General features: G+C 64.1%; 6 protein-coding genes across 6 annotated transcripts; all 6 read left to right on the top strand.

The window, feature by feature from the left end:
- Positions 1–1,092: 1,092 nt before the first annotated feature.
- On the top strand, positions 1,093–3,768 carry LMJF_04_0840 (tyrosine phospatase-like protein; the record flags this gene model as incomplete). The annotated part of the gene is made up of 1 exon (XM_883502.1): positions 1,093–3,768. The coding sequence occupies one exon, from the start codon at positions 1,093–1,095 to the stop codon at positions 3,766–3,768; it is 2,676 nt and encodes an 891-aa protein (XP_888595.1).
- A 1,643-nt stretch (positions 3,769–5,411) lies between these two features.
- LMJF_04_0830 (conserved hypothetical protein) lies at positions 5,412–9,350 on the top strand (the record flags this gene model as incomplete). Its single annotated transcript, XM_883500.1, has 1 exon — positions 5,412–9,350. One exon carries the CDS (start codon positions 5,412–5,414, stop codon positions 9,348–9,350), a length of 3,939 nt encoding a protein of 1,312 aa, XP_888593.1.
- Positions 9,351–10,097: 747 nt separating this feature from the next.
- Positions 10,098–11,603, top strand: LMJF_04_0820 (putative peptide deformylase; the record flags this gene model as incomplete). The annotated part of the gene is made up of 1 exon (XM_883498.2): positions 10,098–11,603. The coding sequence occupies one exon, from the start codon at positions 10,098–10,100 to the stop codon at positions 11,601–11,603; it is 1,506 nt and encodes a 501-aa protein (XP_888591.2).
- Positions 11,604–12,330: 727 nt separating this feature from the next.
- LMJF_04_0810 (conserved hypothetical protein) lies at positions 12,331–14,346 on the top strand (the record flags this gene model as incomplete). Its single annotated transcript, XM_883496.1, has 1 exon — positions 12,331–14,346. The coding sequence occupies one exon, from the start codon at positions 12,331–12,333 to the stop codon at positions 14,344–14,346; it is 2,016 nt and encodes a 671-aa protein (XP_888589.1).
- An 854-nt stretch (positions 14,347–15,200) lies between these two features.
- LMJF_04_0800 (conserved hypothetical protein) lies at positions 15,201–16,319 on the top strand (the record flags this gene model as incomplete). Its single annotated transcript, XM_883494.1, has 1 exon — positions 15,201–16,319. One exon carries the CDS (start codon positions 15,201–15,203, stop codon positions 16,317–16,319), a length of 1,119 nt encoding a protein of 372 aa, XP_888587.1.
- Positions 16,320–17,743: 1,424 nt separating this feature from the next.
- LMJF_04_0790 (conserved hypothetical protein) lies at positions 17,744–20,977 on the top strand (the record flags this gene model as incomplete). The annotated part of the gene is made up of 1 exon (XM_883492.1): positions 17,744–20,977. The coding sequence occupies one exon, from the start codon at positions 17,744–17,746 to the stop codon at positions 20,975–20,977; it is 3,234 nt and encodes a 1,077-aa protein (XP_888585.1).
- Positions 20,978–21,044: the final 67 nt, after the last annotated feature.

Here is a 21,044-nt window from a genome sequence, read left to right as displayed (position 1 = left end):
GCCGGGGAGACCGGGGCTGCGGCGGTGGTGGTGGTGGTGGTGTTGGTGAAGCAGAGCGCCCGCACGTTCAACACAAAGGTAAGATACCTGTCTATGCGTGGTAGTGAACACGGAAGAGAGGACAGGCAGCGGTGCTGTTGTACGGCGAAGCCATCGGCGTGCCACCTCCATCCCTTCCCGGTCCGACGTCTCCCATCCCGTTCTCTCCCCTGTTGGTCGACTGACGTAAGCGTAATAAGAAGGAAAACCCATCGAGCGAGCATCACGACAAGCCCAGCGACGACGACACAGGGTGCCAACTAGAACAGGGCGTGCAGGCAGCTCTGTGCATGTGTGTGGGCATGTGTGTGTGTGTGTGTGTGTGTGTGTGTGTGTGTGTGTGTGTGTATGTGCGTGTCTGGGGGGAGAGGCGGAGAGGATATGTGATGCCGACACCCGCACGCGTCCAGGCGCAGTCGTGCACTCTTTGTGAGCACCCCACCACGTTTTGCATGTCGACTGGTCACCGCTCCTCCCGTGCAACCGTTCTCCTCCCGTCTTTCCCTCCCTTCCTGTCACGGCATCCCGCTGACCCTTGTTCAACACGCGCGTGTACACATGTGCGGCACTCTTGCGTTCGCGGATGGTTGCACGGGAATCTTCCGGTCGCACCCGCCACTCAAGTCATGCTGTCGATCGACGGAGAATAGAAGCTGCAGCAACACGCACGTAAGACATCGGTGTGGCTCACCCCGCTGGCTACTGTAAGTTGTGTACGTATTTGCCCGCCGTGCATCGTGCGTTCTCAAGCAGCATCAGCCCGTGCTAAGCGCAGGTGGCTCAACATCTTGTTCTTTCTCACTCCCGGCGCCCCCACCCCCTCCTCTTCTGTCGATCAGCGGCGCAACTCGTGTCTCTGCCCGAGAGAGCGTGCGAATTTCGTGTGCATGCAGTGCCTTCGACCGGTCGCACATGCTTCTCGAAGTCCTTGCGGAGTGAGGTTAGGGACAGCCCGGGCAGAGTCATTGAGTGTGCACACACGTTGACGCGGCACAACGGCCACACGCACGTATTTTCCTTCCTTTTGTTAGGCTAGCAAGCCTTCTGAGCGGGATGAGCGCTCCGCCATCGCAGCCGCACTCGATGTGGGTACGCCGAGGGCACAGCACACACGACGCCGCCGCCGCTCTCTTTGAGGAGATGAGTCATGCGGCGCGGACGGGAGGCGGAGCTGGTGCATTACCAACGTCCTTGCTGACAGCGGCACCGCGGTCGCATGTGCAGCACTTGCGTGGCAGTCGCTGCGGGGGCACCGCAGCTGATGCCTCGTTATCGCAACCCTCCTACAGCACAGGCCTGTCGCCGGCGGCAACGACAACCACGACAGTCACGTCGCCCAGCGGCGGCCACACGTCGCTGCCACTAGCGCTGCCCAACCCCCTTCCGACGCCGTCCGCGGCGACTCCGTACTTTTACGTACATCGCCTCGGCTCTCGGAGGTCGGCTGTAGGCCAGTACCACGTGAATTGTCACAGCCGCGGCGGGAGTGATCCGGCTGCGGCGCCACACGCATGGGGCGTGCCGCCGTCATCCCCGACGTACCCCCCGCCGCCGTCGCGGAGCAACTTGTTTCCAGGCCTTGTAAGCGCCGCTACCGCCGGCGCCCCGATGGACATCGAAAACGGCGCCGGTCACAACAGTCCGGGCTCCCTGTCAACATCGTCGCAGTCTCTCACTGCCTCCACGGGACTCGGCGGCGGCGCTGGAAGCGGTGCAGTGGGGGGATCGCACCTCACGACGCCACCTACCACGCGTGGCACGCCTGCTGCTGCTGCTGCTGCCACGCCAGTAGCGGCGCCCGTGTATGTGTGGCACAGCTCGAGCTCGATGGCCGGAGCGGCGCCATGGCTGCGCTTGCATCGGCCCGCCAATGCCGCAGCAGCCTGCGTAGGAGGGCGACGGGGATCGGCGGCACCAGCGGCCGGGACCAGCGGAAGGACTGGCGGCGTGTGGACACCACAGAATCCAGGCAGCAGCGGGGTCGGCACGCTGGCGTCGCCGCCGCACCCCACTTATTCGCTGACGCTGCTCGAGCACGCGCACCTCAGCACCGTCTTTGGAGCAGCCGACGAAGACGCCGCCCAGCGGAGCTCCACTGGCGGTCTGAGCGGGAGGGACACGGGTGGTGGTGTGCCAGCGATGACAAGAGGTCTCTCGCAGCCGCACCATCAGCAAGAGCTTCACGCTGATCCTGTCGCCGGCAGTGGCGCTTCGGGATCACTGTCTGCGGCGCTACCCCTCACCCTCGTCCCGCCGTTCCGCTTCGCACGCGTGGAGTCCGGGGTGTACCGCGGCGCCTACCCCGTCCTGCGGAATTTCCCGTACATTCGGCGGCTGCGACTGCGTACGATGGTGTCGCTCATTCCTGAGCCGCCGACGTACGACCTCAAGTGCTTCGCGGAGGCAGAGCACATCCAGCTGCACCACATCCACGCCGAACGCGCCAAGGGCGAGGTGCAACTGTTGCCGTCGGAGCTGAGCGAGGCGCTGCAGCTCATCATGAACAAGGATATGCACCCCCTGTACATCCACTGTCTGGACGGCCGTCACGTCACCGGTCTCGTCATCATGGCGCTGCGCAAGCTGCTGCAGTGGGATGCGAACGTCGCCAACGCCGAGTTTCAGCGCTTCACCCGCGAGGTGCAAGATGAGGCGGCGTTCATTGCTGACTACACCGGGCCTCTCCTAGTGCCACCGCACTTGCCGGCATGGCTCTGGGGTGGGTCCATCTACGACGCTGCCACTGGCCAGCAGAAGCGTCTGCCTACAACCATACGGCTGCGCTTGTCCACCGCGGTGTCCGGTGGGGCCGGCAGCGCCGCGGCCACAGCGGGAGGTGTGGCCGCAGCACCTGGAGCCGGGCTCGGTTGCGTTTCTGCGTCCGCGTCCGGTGGTGCATCATCGGTCACCGGTACTGGCCCCGTGAATGGCCCGCTGAGTGCCGCGAGCGTTGCCGTGGGCCACAAACCGAAGGGGACGATGCGCGGCCCTAGTGGCGATCTCCGTTCACAAGCCGCAGCACCGTGGATGTGCGTACCGCAGGCCGAGACGGTGGCCGCAGACGGGCAGCATTACATCGATGTTGACCGCCTTCCTGTCGCACCGCCGCTACGCGGCAGTCTACCGGGCGCCGCGGCGCCGCAGTGGATTCCATCGGCGGAGCCGTCAGCCGCCGCGAGCACCGGCACTGTCTCTGGCAGCGGTAGTGGCACCGGCACACTGAACGTGCACCTCCAACTCACCCGGAGCAGCGCGCACTCCTCCCGCTCCACCAGTGAGAAGAGCAACATGGCTGGGCTCCCGGCAGTGGTCTCGGCGGCGGCGGCGGCAAGCTCGACCGGCGGTGTTGGAGGCGATAGCCGCTGGCAGAGCACAGTATCTTGGGATGCGCTGCAGCAGCATCAGCGGCGGTTGGCCTCCTCCCTTATCCACAGAAACGCCGCTCCCAGCAAGGGTCCTGGCGCCAGTGGGCTGCTGGATGGTCGTGTGAGCGCGCTCCTCTGGACGCCGGGGCTGATAGTGCCGTCAGCGACTGTCGGCGGCGGCAGCGGTATCCCGGGAAGTGGCCGCGTGAGTGGTGGCTCAGCTGGCAGTAGTGGTGGAGGCGGTGGCGCTGCCGGTGGAAACGCAAACGGCGGCGGTGGGGCAGTGGTTGGGGTCAATGGGCCGCCGACCGGCTCGTCGCAGCCGCCCTCAGCGCGGACACCGAAGCGCAGCTACTCTCGCTGAGCCAGTGCGGGGGCACAAGCGCTTTATGAGTTGTGCGACGTGCCCTCGTTGAGTGTACGCGTGTGCGCGCGTGCGTCTCTCTGTCTGCATGCCTTGGAAATTAACGGCCAGCCGCGGCACGGAGGCGAGCGGCACACAAGCGGCACAACCGAGAGGAACATGTCACTAAAGAGGCCTGCGACACCATCCCACGGTGATGCTGGTTGGCACACAAGGACGTGGGTGCTCGTGCATGTGAGTGCACCTGCGCGCCTCAGCGTGTCTTCCGTCTTGATTCCATGCACGACGCATGCGCGGAACACACGCGCGCACACCGGCACACACACACACACACACACACACGCGGAGAGAGAGAGAGACAACACAACCACTGTCTCCTGTGCAGCCGCGACATGCTCTGCTGCCACCAACTCGCACACCTCATCCTCTACCTACCCAAGTTTCTTCCCTGCATCTGCCCATAAACACACGACAATACTCCACGTGCACACGCGCGCACCCACATCCACACCCACACACACACACACACACACACACACACGTAGTGCGCACGCTTGCAGCACACACGTCCTCTTGCCTGTCCGCCTCAGCGAAGCGTCCTTCACTGTGTCTTGCATCTGCGCCTCTGTTGACCGTGTTTTGGGGGCTCGATTTCGCTCACTCGCGTCTGCTTCTGCCTCCCCCTCACCCACCCACCACCACGCTGTTCCCGCGTGCGTTCGTGTGCACGTATGCGTGCAGTAGCCTCCCTCCCCCTCCCCCTTCCCCTCCCCGTGTGTGTGTGTATGTATATGTCTGTGTCTGTGTGTGAGTGCGCGCGTGTGTGTACCTCCTCCTCTTCCTCCCCCTCCCCCTTCTTCCTCTTGGTGTGATCGCTCATTGTCGTGTCTGTGGTGCTGTCGACTCTTCTGCACACTCTGTGTGTGTGTGTGTGTGTGTGTGTGTGTGTGTGTGTATGTGTGTGGGGGTGGGTGTGTGATCCTCATATCAGCGCACCTCCAAGGTATCTGTGCGCGAACCCCACTGCGTACTGCTCCTCCTCCCTCCCTCCCTCTCCCCCTCTCCCCCCCCCTCTCACTCGCCTTCTCGGCTTCTTCGTTCGTGCTCGACACCGCATTATCGTCCCCACCACCACCGATCGACCGCTCCTTCCCCTCTTGTCTCCCTTGCGTGTGCGTGTTTGTGTTTTTGGTCCACTGGACAGTGTGGGGTAGTGCCACGCGCCGTCATACTCGTCGTGGTGGGCCGCTGCTTCCCTTCTCGAGCACACAGACAGAGAGCAACCGCCCCGTCCCCGCGCCTCGTTTCCTTCTCTCCTCCCACCACGCCACTCTTCTCGCTCGGCCGTGTGTGCGTGTGCGTGAGCAGGCGTGAGACGGTGCTTTCAGTGATCGAGGTTTCGATTCTCAAGGATGGACTCCGCCGCCCGTGACCAGGCGCATGGGCCCGCGTCAGGGACCGACTCCTCCCGTGCATCTCGTCGCCACAATCACCGCGGCAGCGCCGACGCAGGCCGAAACGGCGACGCTGAGCCATCCGGGAGCCACACCAGCAGCTCGCGGCATCATCGCCACCACCGCCATCACCGGCCGGACGACAGTGAACACAGTTCGCGCCGCCACAAGCACCGATCCCACCGGCAGATGAATAGTGCGCAGGTCGATGGCACAACAGCCGTACCGAGCGAGGACAATTTCGCCGCATCCAGCGCCAAGGAGCGTCAAGGCTCGCAGGCGCAGGAACCGCAGCAGCCTTCGCTAGACGACGAGGCGCCGAGCAGCTGCGTCAGCACCCATAGCTCGCGACTGCCACCCCGAAGACATGAGCGGCTTTCCGTGACGGAAGCACCTCGAGAGCCGCAGAGATCATTCGCCTCACCCGCGTCATCCACCGCGGTGCCGGGCTCCAGCGCCGCCAGTGAGACGATTCGCAACGGAGGTGCGCTAACAAGGCGGAACGGTGCTGCGGTCCTGCTGGCAACAGACTCGGCGGCGATCAATGGTCACATCTCTGCCGGAAGCTCTGTGGCAGCCGCAGCACCTCCATTGCCGCCGTGGGGCCGGAAGTCGTCGTCGTCACGCACCTTCTCAGAGAAGCCGCCGGCTGAGAAGAGCCGTGATGCTGCGGACGGCGCCGCACCAGCCTGGAAAACGCCAGCACGCCAGCAGCCCCCACCACCACCGGAGACGGTCGTCGCATCCCCATCGCCGGCCGCAGCTTCCCTGGCGTCGCTCGAATCTGCCGTCATCAAAGCCGACGCGATGGTGCGCTCTTGGCAGCAGTGCATCGACACGAACATGGAGAATCTTTCGTCATCTCTTGCCTCCTCAGTCTTTCGCTCGGGCCACAGCGCCGCACCCGGTGCGGCGCCACCACCCGCTCCGCCGTCGACGTCCGCCTCCCCGGCACACCTCAGAGATGCGGCGGAGGAGGCGTCGCAGACAAGTTCAAGACTGAAGAGGACGTCACAAGCACCGAGTCGGAGCGGCGCCGGCGAAGTGCACAGCAAGGCCAGTAAAGACTCTGCCGAGGACGGCATGAACCCCGCGTGCCACCAGTCCGCCGCCGCCTCGTCGGTTGGCGTGCCCGCCACAGCCGAGGCAGTCGTCACCACGCGTCAGCCGCCGTCTGTGCGCTCACGCACGTCGTCTGCGGTGGTTGGGGTTGTGCGCAGGGGCAACGCCTTGGTGCGTCCTGAGGTAGGGGAGGAACACGGCGCCACAGGGAGCTCGGCGAGCTCGGTGTATCAGCGCCTACCGAGGGCGGACCCGTTCGACAAGGAGAGCGGAAGCAGCTCTCACTGTGACAGCGGCGCGCTCCCGCCACCTCCGGCCTTCTCGTCGTTCGCGTCGGTGCCGTCCGTTGCCGCGGCCGACGCCGCCGCCACGCCGAAGAGGGCCCGAGGCTCTGCGAACCATCGCTCCTTTAGTGGCTCGTGCGGCGGCGCGTTGCCGCCGCAGCGGCGCGATCATCAAGGGAGCGTCACCAGCCGCACCACGGCAGGCTTTGAGCCCTTCCACCTACACACGGTGCACCGCAGCGCAGTCCGGCGATCGATGTCACCTTGCTGCGCACCGCCGGACCCGCTTTCCAGCATGCCTGCGCAAGAGCGGCAGCGGCTACTGAACCTGCCACATCAGCTGAGCACCGCACCCGGTACCTCGCGCTTAGATATGAACTTCGAGCAGGACGTGAAGGAGCTGTACAGGCAGATGCACCTTGTCGATCCGCACCTGCTTAGCCGTCCTGGGCGGCGCCAGTTTTACATCCCAGAGCAGGCAGACCTGTTCGGCATGTACCCAGAGCCGCCGATGACAACGGACGAGGACGGCAACGAGATCGTCAAGTACCTCGCGCCGATCCCGATCCGAGCGCAGAGCTTCGTGCCGTCGCAGACGCGGAAGTCGTCACAGTCGCCACCGATGGCTCCTGCCTCCGGCGTGCAGCACGGGAAGGCGGCAGGAGCTGATGCAACTGACGGCAGCAACAGCGGTAGGGCGGTGGTTCGCCCCGGCCGCGGTCTCTCCAGTTTTGTCGTCGGGTACGGCGAGGAGACGACGGCGAAGGGGCGCGGCGGCCTTACGCAGCCGCGCGGTCGCATCGTCAGCGACATCACCGCGCCGTACCGACGCAACATGGCGGCTAACACAGGGCGCACCGGCCACATCCAGCGCGAGTCGCTCATGGCCAACTGCCTACCCCCACCATGTGGCTCAGAGACGCCACTGCCAGCCTCGGCGAGGTCGTTGTCGTCTGGCATGATGGCGGCGGACGAGTCGCAGACCTCGACACCGTTCACCATCATGCGGCCCACGCCATCCTCAGAGCTGAGTAACAACATCCCAGTATCGGACAGCGAGTACGGCTATGCGCAGGTGACGACAGCACGCATGATGCCTACGGCCGCACCGTTGCAAGATCAGCAGCAGCCGTGTGTCAATGCCGTGGCGGCGTTCGTTGAGGACGAGGAGTACAGCTACAGTGTGCAGTCCGCTACAGTCATGGTGTCATCGAAGCCGACGCTCACGGTGTCCGCGGCAGTTGTCGCTCACTCATCCCTGGGGGGTGGCGCAGGAAGCAGCAGCAGCAGCCACAGCGAAGGCATCTCCCTGCAGGTGAAACCCACCGTGGCACCACCGCCGACGTGCGTTGATGCTAACACTACGATGGTGCTCGATGCGGGGCCGAAACTTACGGCCACGTCGCGTCCGACCAGCACCGATGGCGCTCCCGCTGCCGTGGCGGAGCGGCGAAGCCGCCCAGTGCGCAGCGGTGAAGGGGCGGTGAACGCGGCAGAGAAGGCGTCTGCGTCATCTTTGGCTGCCGCAAGCGTCTCTCTTCTCACTGAGGCCGTCACGGGCGCTAGCAGCTGCAACAACAGCAGTGCCGTGGCCAGTGCTGTCGCTGCTGGTGGGCCCAGTGAGCCGAAGAAGGCACCAAAGGACTCGCGGCGAAGCACAGGAATCGTCAAGTCACTTCTGCTGCCGCAGCAGGCAGAGCAACTGCAACCGGGAGAATCAGAGGCGGTCGCGGCCGCCGCCTCACAGTCGACGGCACCGACGCCCAAGACAGCACCATCGTCTGTCATGGACAAGTCGACCCACTCCCTCGCCTTCAGTGTGACGGCGTCGTCGACCGTCGTGGATCCGTCGACGGAGCCGCCGATCCCCACCGCGCGCCGGCACGCAGATCCGGTGCCCGTGTCGCTGTCGCCGCTATCCGAGTCGTCGTCGCTGTCGCAGCGTAAATGGCGGGAGAGGATCCAGCCGACGAAGGAAACGCAGGTGTCGCCAGCCGCCTCCGCCGCCGCCACCGCAGCAGCAGCCGCGTCGCCGAGCACATCCCTGGCTGGCACACCACCTGCCCTGCCCCCACCGCCACAAGCGAAGCCGGCAGTAGCCGTCAGCAGTGAACCTGACAAGCCTTCGGCTGTTCACGAAGGCCATGTCTCCGCGCTGGAAAGGTACAGACGCAAGGAGGCGGCCATGTCGAAGAATGGCGACATGCGCCGTGTGTATCGCAGAAGCCGGTGTAGCGAGTCCAGCGCCACCGTGGAGGCTGTGACAGAAGTACCTGCTGCCACAGCGGCTCAGAGTGACACTGTGGCGTGCTCTCCGCCGGGATTGAAGCCGGCGTCCACGCTGTCGATGACCGCCTCCTCCTCGTCCCCGAATGTCGTTGGCGGCGCTGCCGCCGGGCACCGCAGCCGCTGCCGCGAAACCCCGCTCGTCCTCGATCGCGGCACGCAGACGGAGTTCGTCTTTGTGCTGGATGACCTGCAAGGCCGCCAGCTCCAACAACTTCAGCAAAAGCAGCTGCTAAAGAACATGCAGCTCATGCAGTTGCAGCTCCAAAGGCAGCCGCTGCTGATCATTAACGCGGGCAGCTACAGCCCGTCCACCTTCACCACGGCATCTACGCCGCGGATGTCACTGAGTCCGCAACCGCAAACCTCAGGCAGCACGAGCCCTTCTATGAAGCCGCGCCAGTGCTCCGCTGGCCTCTCCCCGACCCGGCAGCGGCGCGGCCACTTGGTCAACGATTCCCGCGCCGTGCGGGATGCGCTGTGGTGGCCAAAGTAATGGGTCGCCGAAGCAAGCGGCCGCCAGCGAACGAAAAGGTGTCTCTCTCTCTCTCTCTCTCTGTGTGTGTGTGTGTGTGTGTGTGTGTGTGCATGTATGTTAGTTGAAGCGTACTGTTGGTCTCCACAAGGGGGGAGTGTGGGTGGTTGGGACGAGTGTGCTCTGAGCCGTGGTAGTGAGGAACGAACGTCCCCCTCCCGCCCGCGCGCGCCAACGCCTCTATCCGTGTTCTCTCTCTCTTGCCAAGCGTCCCCCTTCATGCTTTGTCCTTTCAGCGTCCCTTCCCTCCCCCTTCCCCTTCCCTCTGTGTGGGGGGTGCGGAGGTGTGACGTGTGTGTGTGATGCGATCGTGGCGCGCGTGTCCATGAAGACCCATACACGCATCAAACGAGAAGAAACAAGGAAGTATAACGGGACGGTCACGCCAAAGTGGTGAACGGAAAAGAAGGTGATGGAGGGAGGGAAGGCGGTGGTTGTCAAAACGCATCACCCGCCCGCCCTCGCGCTCCGTGCATATCGCCGGCGTCATGCCTCGTTGGGGCCTCCGTGCTGTCGCTGTGCCCCCCCCTCCCTCCACACACACATACACACACACACCTCCTCCAGTGTGCATCGCGGGCTTCGCAGTGGTGGCGGCGTCGACGGAAGGAAAGGAGGGGGCACTGCGCACCTTCTCTTCGTTGCACGCAAACCTCTGTGTGCGTGTGCGCCGTACACCAGTACTGCCCCTCCTCCCTAAAGAAGTGGATGTCTTGCATCACGTCTCCCCCCCAACCCTCCTCCCCGCCTCGCATGGACGCGCACACATGCGTCTGTATCGGAATCACCATGCCGCCAGCCGCCAGACAGAGGAAGGGCGCTCGCCGCAGCCTCACATTACCCCTGTTATCGCTGCCGTGGCGAAAAATACGTGATCAGGAAGGCGGTGCCGTCTGTGCGGGGCCTGTGCAGCAACTGCCTTGGAAGGTGCGAGCTGAAGCGGCTCTTCAGTCACGCCCATCTCCCCCAGCCATCCGAAGGCGCTACCTTGCCCTCTCCCTCCCCATGCGCACCTCTGCCGCAGCTGCGGTGGCGGCGGCGGCGCACGCCGGCGTGCGTGCGCTCCACACAGCCACTGGTGTCGCGGGCAACAGCTGTGGTGCATCCCCGCGCGCCACCGTCGCACCGCCACCCCACTCGGGCCTCACCTTGCCTTCCTTCACGCGCTGTGGCGCGTCGTCTGCTGCTTTCATCACCCGCGCTCACAGTGTTGGCTGCTGCGGGTGTGCAGCGGCGGTCAAGCAGCACCGACTCTACAGCAGTCACGGCTGCTCCAGCAACAGCAGCGGCAGCTTCGCCGATAGCAGTCGCCCGTACGTGCCTGGGCAGGCGGTGCAGGAGACGTACCCGATCATCCAGCTCCCGGCACGCTCACTGTGGTGCCGGCAATACGCGCTGGACGCTCGTCGGGTGGCCCAGGGCGAGTACGCGGGGCTCATCTCCCAGGTGAGGGAGGCGCGGCACTACTACCAGTACCCGTCGATGAGCGCGCCGCAGACGGGGTGGAACGTGCAGATGTTTACCCTCTTCGACAACTCCGTCTTCATCAACCCCGTCAACCTCGACGAGGAGGTCTGGCGAGCCGAGGCCGCGCGGCAGGGCATGTCATGGGTTGCCTTTGAGGAGGAGAAGATGCGCGAGCTGCGCGCAGAGGGGCTGACCGGGTTCGCCTGGGAGCCGTGCGCGAGCAGCGGGTTTCTGCTGCATTACATTGAACGCCCGCTAACGGTGCGGATGCGGGCGTTGGACGAGCACGGAAAACCGTTCACCGTGACACTGGACAAGATGCGTGCGCGCATGGCGCTACATGAGCTGGATCATCTGCAAGGCGTCCTCTTCACGCGGCGCGTGGTGGACACGGACCACGTCGTTCCAATGGAGGGCTTCGTGACCATGAGCGACTGGAGCGACGACTACCCCTCGCTGGAGGCGCGCAGCACGTTTCTCTACACCATCTTCACCCCGCCGTATCACTTTGTGTCCGACGCCGTGCCGGACGGCAACCTGCTGGACCGCAAGTTCGAGGACGGCATCTACCCCGGCTGTGAGCAGGATCGCCAGCAGCGCATCGAACTGACGGCGATGGAGGAGATTCAGCGCAATGTCTGGCGAAAGGAGAAGGCTAAGCGGAAAGAGGGCGGCCAGCAGTGCGGCCGTGGAGATGTGACGGCGGTGGAGGACGACGACGGCAGTGGCGCCGCTGGCGCCAGATGAATCGGGCACGCACATCCAACGCGGAGTCGCAGGGATGAGGGACGTAGTGCCGTTTGGGGAGGCGAGGCAAAGAAACGGCCACGCAAGGCGCGTCTTGTGCGGGTATGCTGTGTAGGACGGGCGCGTGGCCGTTGGACGTCGGGGTCGCATCCACCTCCACAGGTGCTCGCTCCCGTCTGCTCCTTCTACCGATCTCCTCCTCCTCCGCCCCTCGTCGCCGGTGCTGCGGCGGTGGAGTCGAGAAGAGGAGCCTACAGCAATCACAAGCACGACATGGAGAGAGAGAGAGAGAGCGAGATGACATAAATAAGGTGCGCGAGGGCTCATGACGCTACAGTGCAGATCACCCGACTCATTGCTGGAGGCAGTTCTGTCACATGACACACACACACACACACACCTCCTCCGCCTCCCCCTCTCGCACCGCCGTACACAATACCTTTTTATCTAGAGCGCCCATGCATGCCTGAGGATGCATATATATATATATATATACGTGTGCGTCGCTTCACCAACCAATCATCCCATCCCCTCACTCTTTCTCCTCGCCTTCGTGGTCTACTCGCCACCTCCCCGCTCCTCTCCGCTGACATCCACACACATAAGCAGTCAGCGCACGGAGCAACCCACCCCCACCCCCGGGTCTTGGTGCCGCTATCCCATCCAACGTCATCACCGCCTCTCTTGAGGGCAGACAGACACACACGCACAAACACGCTCACACACAATGGTCCATAAGAAGCAGGCATGGGCGAAGCGGGTGAAGAAGGAGCGCTTCAAGAAGAAATTTCTGACGCGCATGCAGGCGACGCGGCTACTGCAGATGGAGTCCGTTCAGTTCCGCCGCCTCTGCATCCTCAAGGGCATCTACCCCCGCGCCCTCAACCGCAGCAAGCAGAAACAAAGTGGGAACGAGAAGCAGTACTATCTCGCCCGTGAGATCAAGTGGCTGGTGCGCGACCAGATAGCGGAGAAGATGATGGCATATCGGGCATGGGAGAAGAAGGTGAAGCGGGCAGAGGCGATGGGCCGCTCCGAGGACCTCAAGGTGCTGCAGACCTCACGCGTGAAGCCGCGCCACAGCCTGGTGGCGACGATCAAGGAGCGCTACCCATACTTCATCGACGCCATCCGTGACGTGGATGACGCCATGTCGATGATCCACCTTTACGCCTTCCTTAGCCCGGAGATCAAGTCCGATACCACCATCGAGATACATCACTCCCTCACCTCCGGCCTGAGCGAGAGGGCCAAGGAGGTGTGCGAACGCTGGGACCGCTACGTCGCACGCGCGCGTGTACTGACGAAGGGCTTCATCTCCATCAAGGGCTACTACTACGAGGCGATTGTCAAGGGCGAGCGGGTGCGGTGGCTGTGCCCGCACGAGTACGCTCACCGCTTCCCCCCGGGCATCCAGCAATACGTGATGCTCAGCTTCCTCGAATTCTACCTGGAGATGATGAAGTTCGTCCTGTTCAAGCTCGAGTCGGACCTCGCGCGCGATGAGGCGGACCGCCTGGCGGCCGAGGATGAGGAAGGTGTGACCCGCGCGAACGCCGAGGACTTCGCGAACGGTGCGGCGCTGGCCGTGCTGGATGTAGGCGCGAACCAGGCGCAGGCCAAGGCGGTGAAGGAGGCGGAGTCGAAGCGCTCTTTGATGGAGGAAGAGCTGCACAAGGTGCGCGAGCTGTTCCGCGGGCTAACCTTCTTCATATCGCGTGAGGTGCCCGCGAAGCACTTCGCCCTCGTCATCAACGCCTGCGGCGGCCGTGTGGCGACCGACTACGTGCCGTCGAACATCACTCACGTCGTTGTTGACCGCCCCGCGCTGCCGCCAGGGATGAAAAAGCATGACCAGCTGGAGTACGTGCAGCCGCAGTACATCTTCGACTGCCTGAACGCGCGGCTGGTGCTCCCGGTGACGGGCTACCGCATTGGTGAGGAGCTGCCGCCGCACGTGTCGCCCTTCTCTGTCTCCATCACGAACTCCGCCGAGGACAACGCGGCGGTGGTGCAGGTGAAGAAGGACCACCCGAGGATTGTGGGCTACGTGCCGGCGCGCGTGCATGAGATCCGCAAGCTGATCAACCCCTCTTACTCTGCGGTCGACCCAGAGGGGAAGGTGGCGCATCTGGAGGACGAGTACAGCGACGAAGAGTCTCACGTGGCGGTGCCGGAGATGGACATGGAGGACGATGTCTCGCTCTCCGGTGACGAGCTTGCGGAGGCACGCAGGAAGCCGGCGTGGCAGGAAGAGGAGGTCACGGAGGAGGTGCAGCGGCCGAAGCTGTCGGCGTTCAAGGTGAAGAAGCAGCGCGAGATGAACCTGATGAACGCGCCGACGAACGAAGTGGTGGCGCGGCGGCGGCAGGCACTGCGCAAGGCGCAGGAGAAGTCACGTCAGACGGAGACGTCCGAGGCACGTCTGCAGCGCAAGATGAGCGAGGTGAAGCGCCAGGAGGCGGCGACGCGCAAGATGCAGCTGCAGGTCGCCCGCAAGAAGGCAGCACGTTTTTACAAGATGGTCAGCGGTGTGGTGCAGGGCACGGCGAAGAAGGTGGCGACGCTGGAGGCAAAGGCAAAGCACATCGCCGAAGGGAAGCTGCGTAAGACCGAGGATGGCAAGGGACTTGTCAACAAGCGGCTGGAGGCGCGACGGCAGCGAGCTGAGGCGAAGGGCAAGAAGCTCAAGGAGAGGAAGGCTGGCAACCCGTACAAGAAACTGCCCAAGTGGGTGCAGTAATGCCGTCTGCCAGTGTCTGTGTCTGTGCGTCTGCGTCTCCGTGGGTGGGCGTCGGTAAGGCGTAGAGGTTTCCCCTCCCTCGAGCGGTGCCTTTCACACCAGAAGGCGAGGAAGGTCTGCGTGGGAAGCCGACGAGGCATGCGTGTCCGGTGAAGGCGGATGTCCCAAAGAGAGTCATCGCAGGTGCCTTGTGTGTACGCGTGTGTGGGCCCGTCGAACATGCCTGAACCCCGTCTCTCGCTGCGGCTTGGTGTTTGCTTGTCCTGTCCCTTCAGCAAACCAGGGGCAGGATCTGTGGACAGAACGGAGGAGGATGAGGCAAGGCAAGGCCTCTCCTCCCTTTCCGTGCTCGTCCGCCTCCCGCTAATCCACGCAGAGGTGCGCTCGTCTTCCACCACCACCACCACCCCCTCCCTCCCTCACCTCCTCCTCCTCCTCGGGGCACTCCAGAGCGACATGTGCGTGCATGCGCGCATGTCCTGTGTGGAGAGGGGAGGGGGGAGAGAGGAAGCGGGCGTGGCGGTTGGGGCAGCATGCTCGTGCCTCTGTGTCCGTGTAATATCTGTCCGTAAGCGCGCATATAGTAACGTCTACCTTTTTCGTTAAGTGAACGAACTCTCCCCCTCCCCACTCCCCCCCCCTCCGTAGAAGCTATCGTTGAGCACGAGGAAGTGCAGCTGGAACCAGGGTGATGCGAACGGCCGCGACGCCTTGACGTGGGGCGAGTGCGTGCGAGGCGGAGAGAGAGAGAGAGAGAGAGGGCGTCGGCAAGCAAGGCCCTCCACCCTTCGTCCCTTCTCTGACAACCTCCTCCCCTTACACACACACACACAAACACGTGCTCGTCCCTCTGCATGGGACGTCCGTCTTTGTCAAGTAGTGAAGAAGTGACCACCTCACCACCCACTGCCTTCCTCCCCCTCCTCCTCCTCCTCCTTGCTGCATCAGTTTGTGTCATCGCCACCACAGCTGCGGCTCCCCCCCCCTCCGCCCTCGTCCCCTCTTTCCCTCGCACGCGTCACCAGGCATCCCGTCCCCCGCTTCGCTTGCCCATGATGGACCCCTACTACGGCAAGGCGCGGAAGCCTTACGTCCCCATCGACACCTGCAGCCCAGGTGGGACGTGGGTGGAGGAGCGCCGGTACAACCGTGTGCGGCCCACCGTCACGGGAGCAGCCGCGGCGGCCATGGAACCCGGCGCGAGTGGTGCCTCCTCGCCGGGCGCGGATAGCTTGACGGCAGCGGACCGTCGCCCGCGCCGAGTTCTCTGCGGCAACTGGCAAGAGGAGGATGCGCTGGAGCGCGACCTGCTTGCGATCCAGGAGGCGCAGCTGCAACAGCAACACAACCAGGCGAGCGGCGAGCTGCTGACGTCATCCTCGGCGCCGGTGCAGCACATGCAAACATTTCTCAAGTCCGGCTGGAACCCGACAGCGACGATGGAGGTCATCACAGAGCAGCCCAACGGCATCTACACGGGCGGCCACACGAGCACACCGTATCTGACGTGTGACTCGCGCCACCCGACCATGCGCAGCCTAGACTCGACCTACCGCGTAGAATTCAACAGCACGAGTAGCAACGTCACATCGCTGCGGCGGCCAGACCTGGGGGTGCGCAGCCAGCGGCTGATGGAGCAGGCGAGGGTGGCGGCGAAGGAGATGCAGGCCGCCGACCTGCGGGCGCGCCAGGAGCAGCAGCAGCTGCGCGAGGTGAGCATGAAGTGGATGAGCCGCTCCTGCGGCCCCAACGTCTCCGAGTACCGCGCGACCATGTGCGACGAGAACGAGGTGCTGCCTATCGTGGAGGAGCTCTCGCAGGATTACCTCAGCGACGAGCCCATCACTCTCTACACTGGCAACCCCAACACTGGCAAGACGATGACGGTGCATGGCAAGACGCCGGTCGACCCCGTGAGCTCGTCGCGCTTCGGCAAGCATACCCACTTCAGTGAGTTCAAGTACGCCTACTAGATATCTCAAGCATAGCGTGTCCTGCTTTGGGAGAGGGAAGGAGAGAAGAAGGGAAGGGGGGGGGGGCGATACGTCCTGGAGTGTGTGCCTGTGTCTGTGTGGTGTGTGCGTCTCCCGTTGTTGATGAAGGTGCCGCGCACGTGGTGTGTGGAGCTCCTCTCTCCCCCTCGTCGTCTCCTCCAGTAAATTCTCCTCTGTATCCGCGTGCTTTCATGTACAGCCAGCCGCTTCGGTCCCTTTCGGTTTCATGTCTGTGTTGATTTTTTTCGTTGTTACTCCCTTGCTGTCACCGCGCATGAGTCAGCTGATGTCTGTTGCGACTGAGGTGTGCCGTGCGCGTGTACGTGCGGGGGGGAGGGAAGGGGGAGGGGGAGGGGGCTGGGTGCATGGGCGGAGGTGCGTCAACCCCTCTCGCGACACACCAGCGCGCATCCGCAGGCGGGCTGCGCATGCGCCCGGCGCACAGCCTGCCCCTCCCTCTCCCTCGATACATACATGCTTTACTGTACCCTGCAGCACTTTCGCCGATCCACTCAACCAGAGTCAGCACACGCCCAGGCGTCCGCCGTCTTCCCTCCCTTCTCCTCCCCCCTCCCCCTCTGCCTTTCTCTCCTCTGCCTCGCAGTGCTCCACGCGCCTCGCTCATCTGCTGCACGGAGCGCCCTCGGTGCTGGGGAATGGCGTGCTTTGTTTTCTCGCGCTGCTCCACCTCGCCACCTCTCTCCTCTACTTGGACCCTTAACGTTGGGGACCTCTGCCACCCACGCACGCACTCTCTTACAAGGCTGTGTTTGGGCGTGCGCTCGCACCCTCCTCCCCTTCCTCTGACATCTCCACCTCACAGAGGGTCATACGCACACAAACCCACGCCCACGCGTGGTGCTCTACATCCCTCACGCGCTGCTTCCTTTAGATTCTGAACCGCTACCGCCGCTATTTTATCTTCGGCAGATGCCGCTGCGGTGCTGAGGCCCTTCGTTGCTGTCTCACTCGTCTCCTCTTCTCGCACAGTTTATCTTCTTCGTTGGCGATATCTGCGTTCGTGTGTGTGTGTGTGTGTGTGCTTGTGTGTGCGAGAGTTGAGGCAGACATCGTTGGGATCGTGCCCTGCAAGCGAGCCCCTCTCACGGCCTGTATCTCGTCAACCGTTCACCCACCCCTCCATACACACGCGCACACACCCTCTCCCTCAGCGCCCGACTCACCACGCGGACGCAGTCACAGAACTATAAAAGTGTGGGTGGATCTTATCAACGCGCCTGCTCGCCGTCGTCAGCGTCGCATCCTCTTTGCGCTCTCGGGCTATCATGGCCTCTTGATCGATCTTCGCTTCACTTGATACACGCACACGCATTTACATCGCCATCCTCCACTTGGAGCGCTGCTCCTTACCCCCGCCCCTCAGGCACGCGCACACGCACACGATGGGGAGCAACGTCTCCGTGTTGCTGCACGCCGACACGCCGGTGCCGAACAGCGTCATAATGACCCAGCAAAAGGTGCGTGCGAGCCCAAACGTTGGTAGCGGCGGTGATGTGGTGGTGCGGTGCCCGAAGATACGCGTCACGGCGGCCGAGAAAGTGAAGCACTGTTTACGCAGCAGCGGCTCAGCCTGCGCGGCGAAGCGGGCATCGCCACTCTCCGCGGAGGAGTCGCCCATCTTGGTCGTGGCGGACTGTGCGGCCCCCGGTGCCTTCACCACGTCGAGAACGTACGTGCCGGTGCTGAACGCCATCCTCGACGACATGGAGGCGCGCAGAACAGCTCGCGCGGCAGCGGCCGACGCTCAGAACAGCGGCAAGGCTGTGTGCCCCATCGGCATCGAATTCGACCCGACGCTGTACCTTGGGGACCGGCTGAACCGAAGCGAGGCACGCGCTGCATGCACTGAGTACTGCAAGCTCTTCTTCACGCATCTTATCGACGCGCTAGAGAACGTCGGAAAGGAAGTGTCGGTGATAGCGGGCGGGGTGGTGGCGCCACCGCGGCTCTCTATCCTATACCTAGACGTGCGCTCGTGTGGACTCGACGACACGACAGGGCCGTGGCTCGCGTCTTCGCTGATTATGCGCGCCGTCCGTCGCACGCGCCCCTACGCGCTTGTGTCCGCCCGCGCCAACGCGGCGGGCAGCAGCGAAGACGGCTTCCTGTCGTACTTCTCGCCAGACGTCAAGGCGGATATGGTGTGGGCATCACTGCAGCACGTTCTGATGGCGCACAACAACATGTCCCTCCAGGGCGTCGAGGCAGTGCTGGAGAACCTGCTGGCAGATGACGCCACGCACGATGTGCTGCTGCAGCAGCAGGGTGTCGATGCGAAGGCACTAAAGTCAAGGGAGGTAATCCGAGCCCTTACCCAGGACCGCCTGTTCCCTCGCCAGGACTCGCAGCTACTGCCCCACCTGTACCTGGTCGACGTACGCTACAATCAGTACAGCGATGCTGAGTTGCAGAGGTTGCAGGGCAGGACACCAGACGCCGACAACCACCGCTACGCTGCCTACTCCTACGCGCGGCCGCCCGTGTCGCAGGCGCAGCACAGCAGCCACAGCGGCGCGCAAGCGCATATGAAGCTCTCCAACGATGCCGCCATTCGCGAGGTCTGGGACGGCCACAAAGGTGCGGCTCCAGACGCCATCTCCGCATCAAACCCTTCCAGCTCCGCCACATCGTCATCGGTTCTCTCCGCAGCGATGTCACAGCTGAGCGTGACCACCACTTCCACGGAAGCGGATCCCCTGTGGGCGAAGAAGGCGTCTGCAGCGACGCCTCCGCCGCCCAGCACGGATGCACAAGAGCGCCGAGAGGTTGCCGCACCGGTGCACACACCACTTCCAACGCCGTCGCCGCCCCTCACGCCACGCGGTGAGTTGCGCATGGCGCAGCCGGTGCACCAGCCATCGGGCATCCAGGTCCGCTCCCATCAAGCCTCACCCGCTAGCAGCCAACAGGCTTACCTCACCAAGATGGTCGCCGCCGCGACCTCCCCGACCTTGGCGACGCAGCAGCAGACCGCGATGCCCACGTCGCCGCGTGTGTTGAGCGCTCGCCACCCTACACACTCTCCGTATCGCGTTGACGTTGTGGAACCACCGCAGGTCTACAAGGTGCTGGCGACACAGCCGCCCAACAGCGCTAGAGAGGCACCGGCAGCAGCGACATCCTCGCATCCGACAGCGCGACGCCAGAGCGTGCCAACCGCCCCATCACAGGGGTCGTCCACTGTCGCGCGTGCATGCTGTCTGTCAGAGCTGGAACGTGAGGAGGGCAAGTTGGCCGACGCGGAGGTGGAGGTGCAAAGCTTGCTGCTGCACCAGCACCGCCACCTCCACCCCCACTCGCAGCACCACTCGTGGCAGCGCAGCAACGGCGGCGGCCACAACCCCAGCAGCAGTGGCGCAGACGACGAGCCGTGGCTAGACGAGGTCTACACGCAGAGTCACGGCCGTGGCACCTCGCCGGAGGTCGGCGCCGGTAGTCGGCGGAGGTTCTACAGCATCCCGGCTCTCGCCCCGCCGGGGCCGCCCTTTGCCTCCTCCGCCGCACGGGTTACTCCTACCATGTGGGAAGCCGCCTCGCGCAAGCGACACGAAAGCCCAGCCCAGGTGGCCTCGCGGCAGGCGTCCCCGACATCGTCGCGTCGACGGCGCCGTACCATCTATGACGGCGTCCAGCCACGCGTCAACTCACAGCGTCATGTGGGCAACGAGCGGCTGGCAAGGGCGGAGTACGAGGCCGCGACGGCCGCCGAGGCACGGGCGAGGGAATGGTTGCGCGAGCATGCGGAGCAGCGTGGAACGGCGGGGCTGCGCAGCGGGCGCGGCGACCCCGTCTCCGCGCGGCAGCACCCAGCATGCGATCCGAGCCCGTCTCAGCGTGTGGAGTGCGGGAGGAAGTGGGGGCGTCATTCACCCCTCACAGAGCTGTCGTCTCATTCCCCGGCGCCGCAGCGGCCAGCAGCAGCCTCATCGCTGACGCCAACAAAGGCCAACGGCGCATGGGCAAGCACACACAGGAGGCGCGTCCATCAAAACCATCATGCAGGAGCGGCGGCAATGCCTGGCACTGAGCAAGATTCGCCAGCGTGGCGGTCTCATCACCCATCCACGACGGCGTCGGCGATCACCCCCGCCAAACGCCACCTGTCGACAGCGGAGCCGCCGCACATCGTGCCGCGTGGGACCGTAACCAGTCGGCTGCGCAAGGTGACGAGTCACCGCCAACGCCACTTTTCCGAAATGGAAGAGCGAGAGGACACCTACTGCGCCAGAAACTGGCAGCCGCGAACAACTTTTCGGACAGCTAGTGTCACGGCTGCGATGCGCGCGCCGCGGGCCCATCCTCTCGAGATGGCAGCGGTGCTGCAAGAGCAGAAGCAGCGCACGTCGACCGAACCCCACTGCGACAGTGACAGCAGCGTGTACAGCGCAGCGATGATGATGGAAACTTCGCCGCTGCGGAGCGGTGACAGGGTACCTCGACGGGAGTGGAGCTCGCCTGTGCAGCGCACCAGTCGCGGCAGGAGCGTAGTCCCGATGTCAGTGCCATCGCAGCAATCGCGGTGCTCCGCCACAGCTACGTCGACACCCAAGTGCAACGAGAACGGCGCTGAGCTGGTGCACGTGAAGCTGCGCACGCGCGCACGGGCAGCATACTGACCTAGTGGCGGCGATGAGGTGGGGGAGGGCGCAGGGGAGTCGTTGGCGGCCTTCTTGCACCAGCCAT

The sequence above is a fragment of the Leishmania major genome, chromosome 4, assembly GCF_000002725.2.
Source record: "Leishmania major strain Friedlin complete genome, chromosome 4".
NCBI lineage: Eukaryota > Euglenozoa > Kinetoplastea > Trypanosomatida > Trypanosomatidae > Leishmania > Leishmania major.
This window is presented reverse-complemented; position numbering and strand designations above follow the sequence as displayed.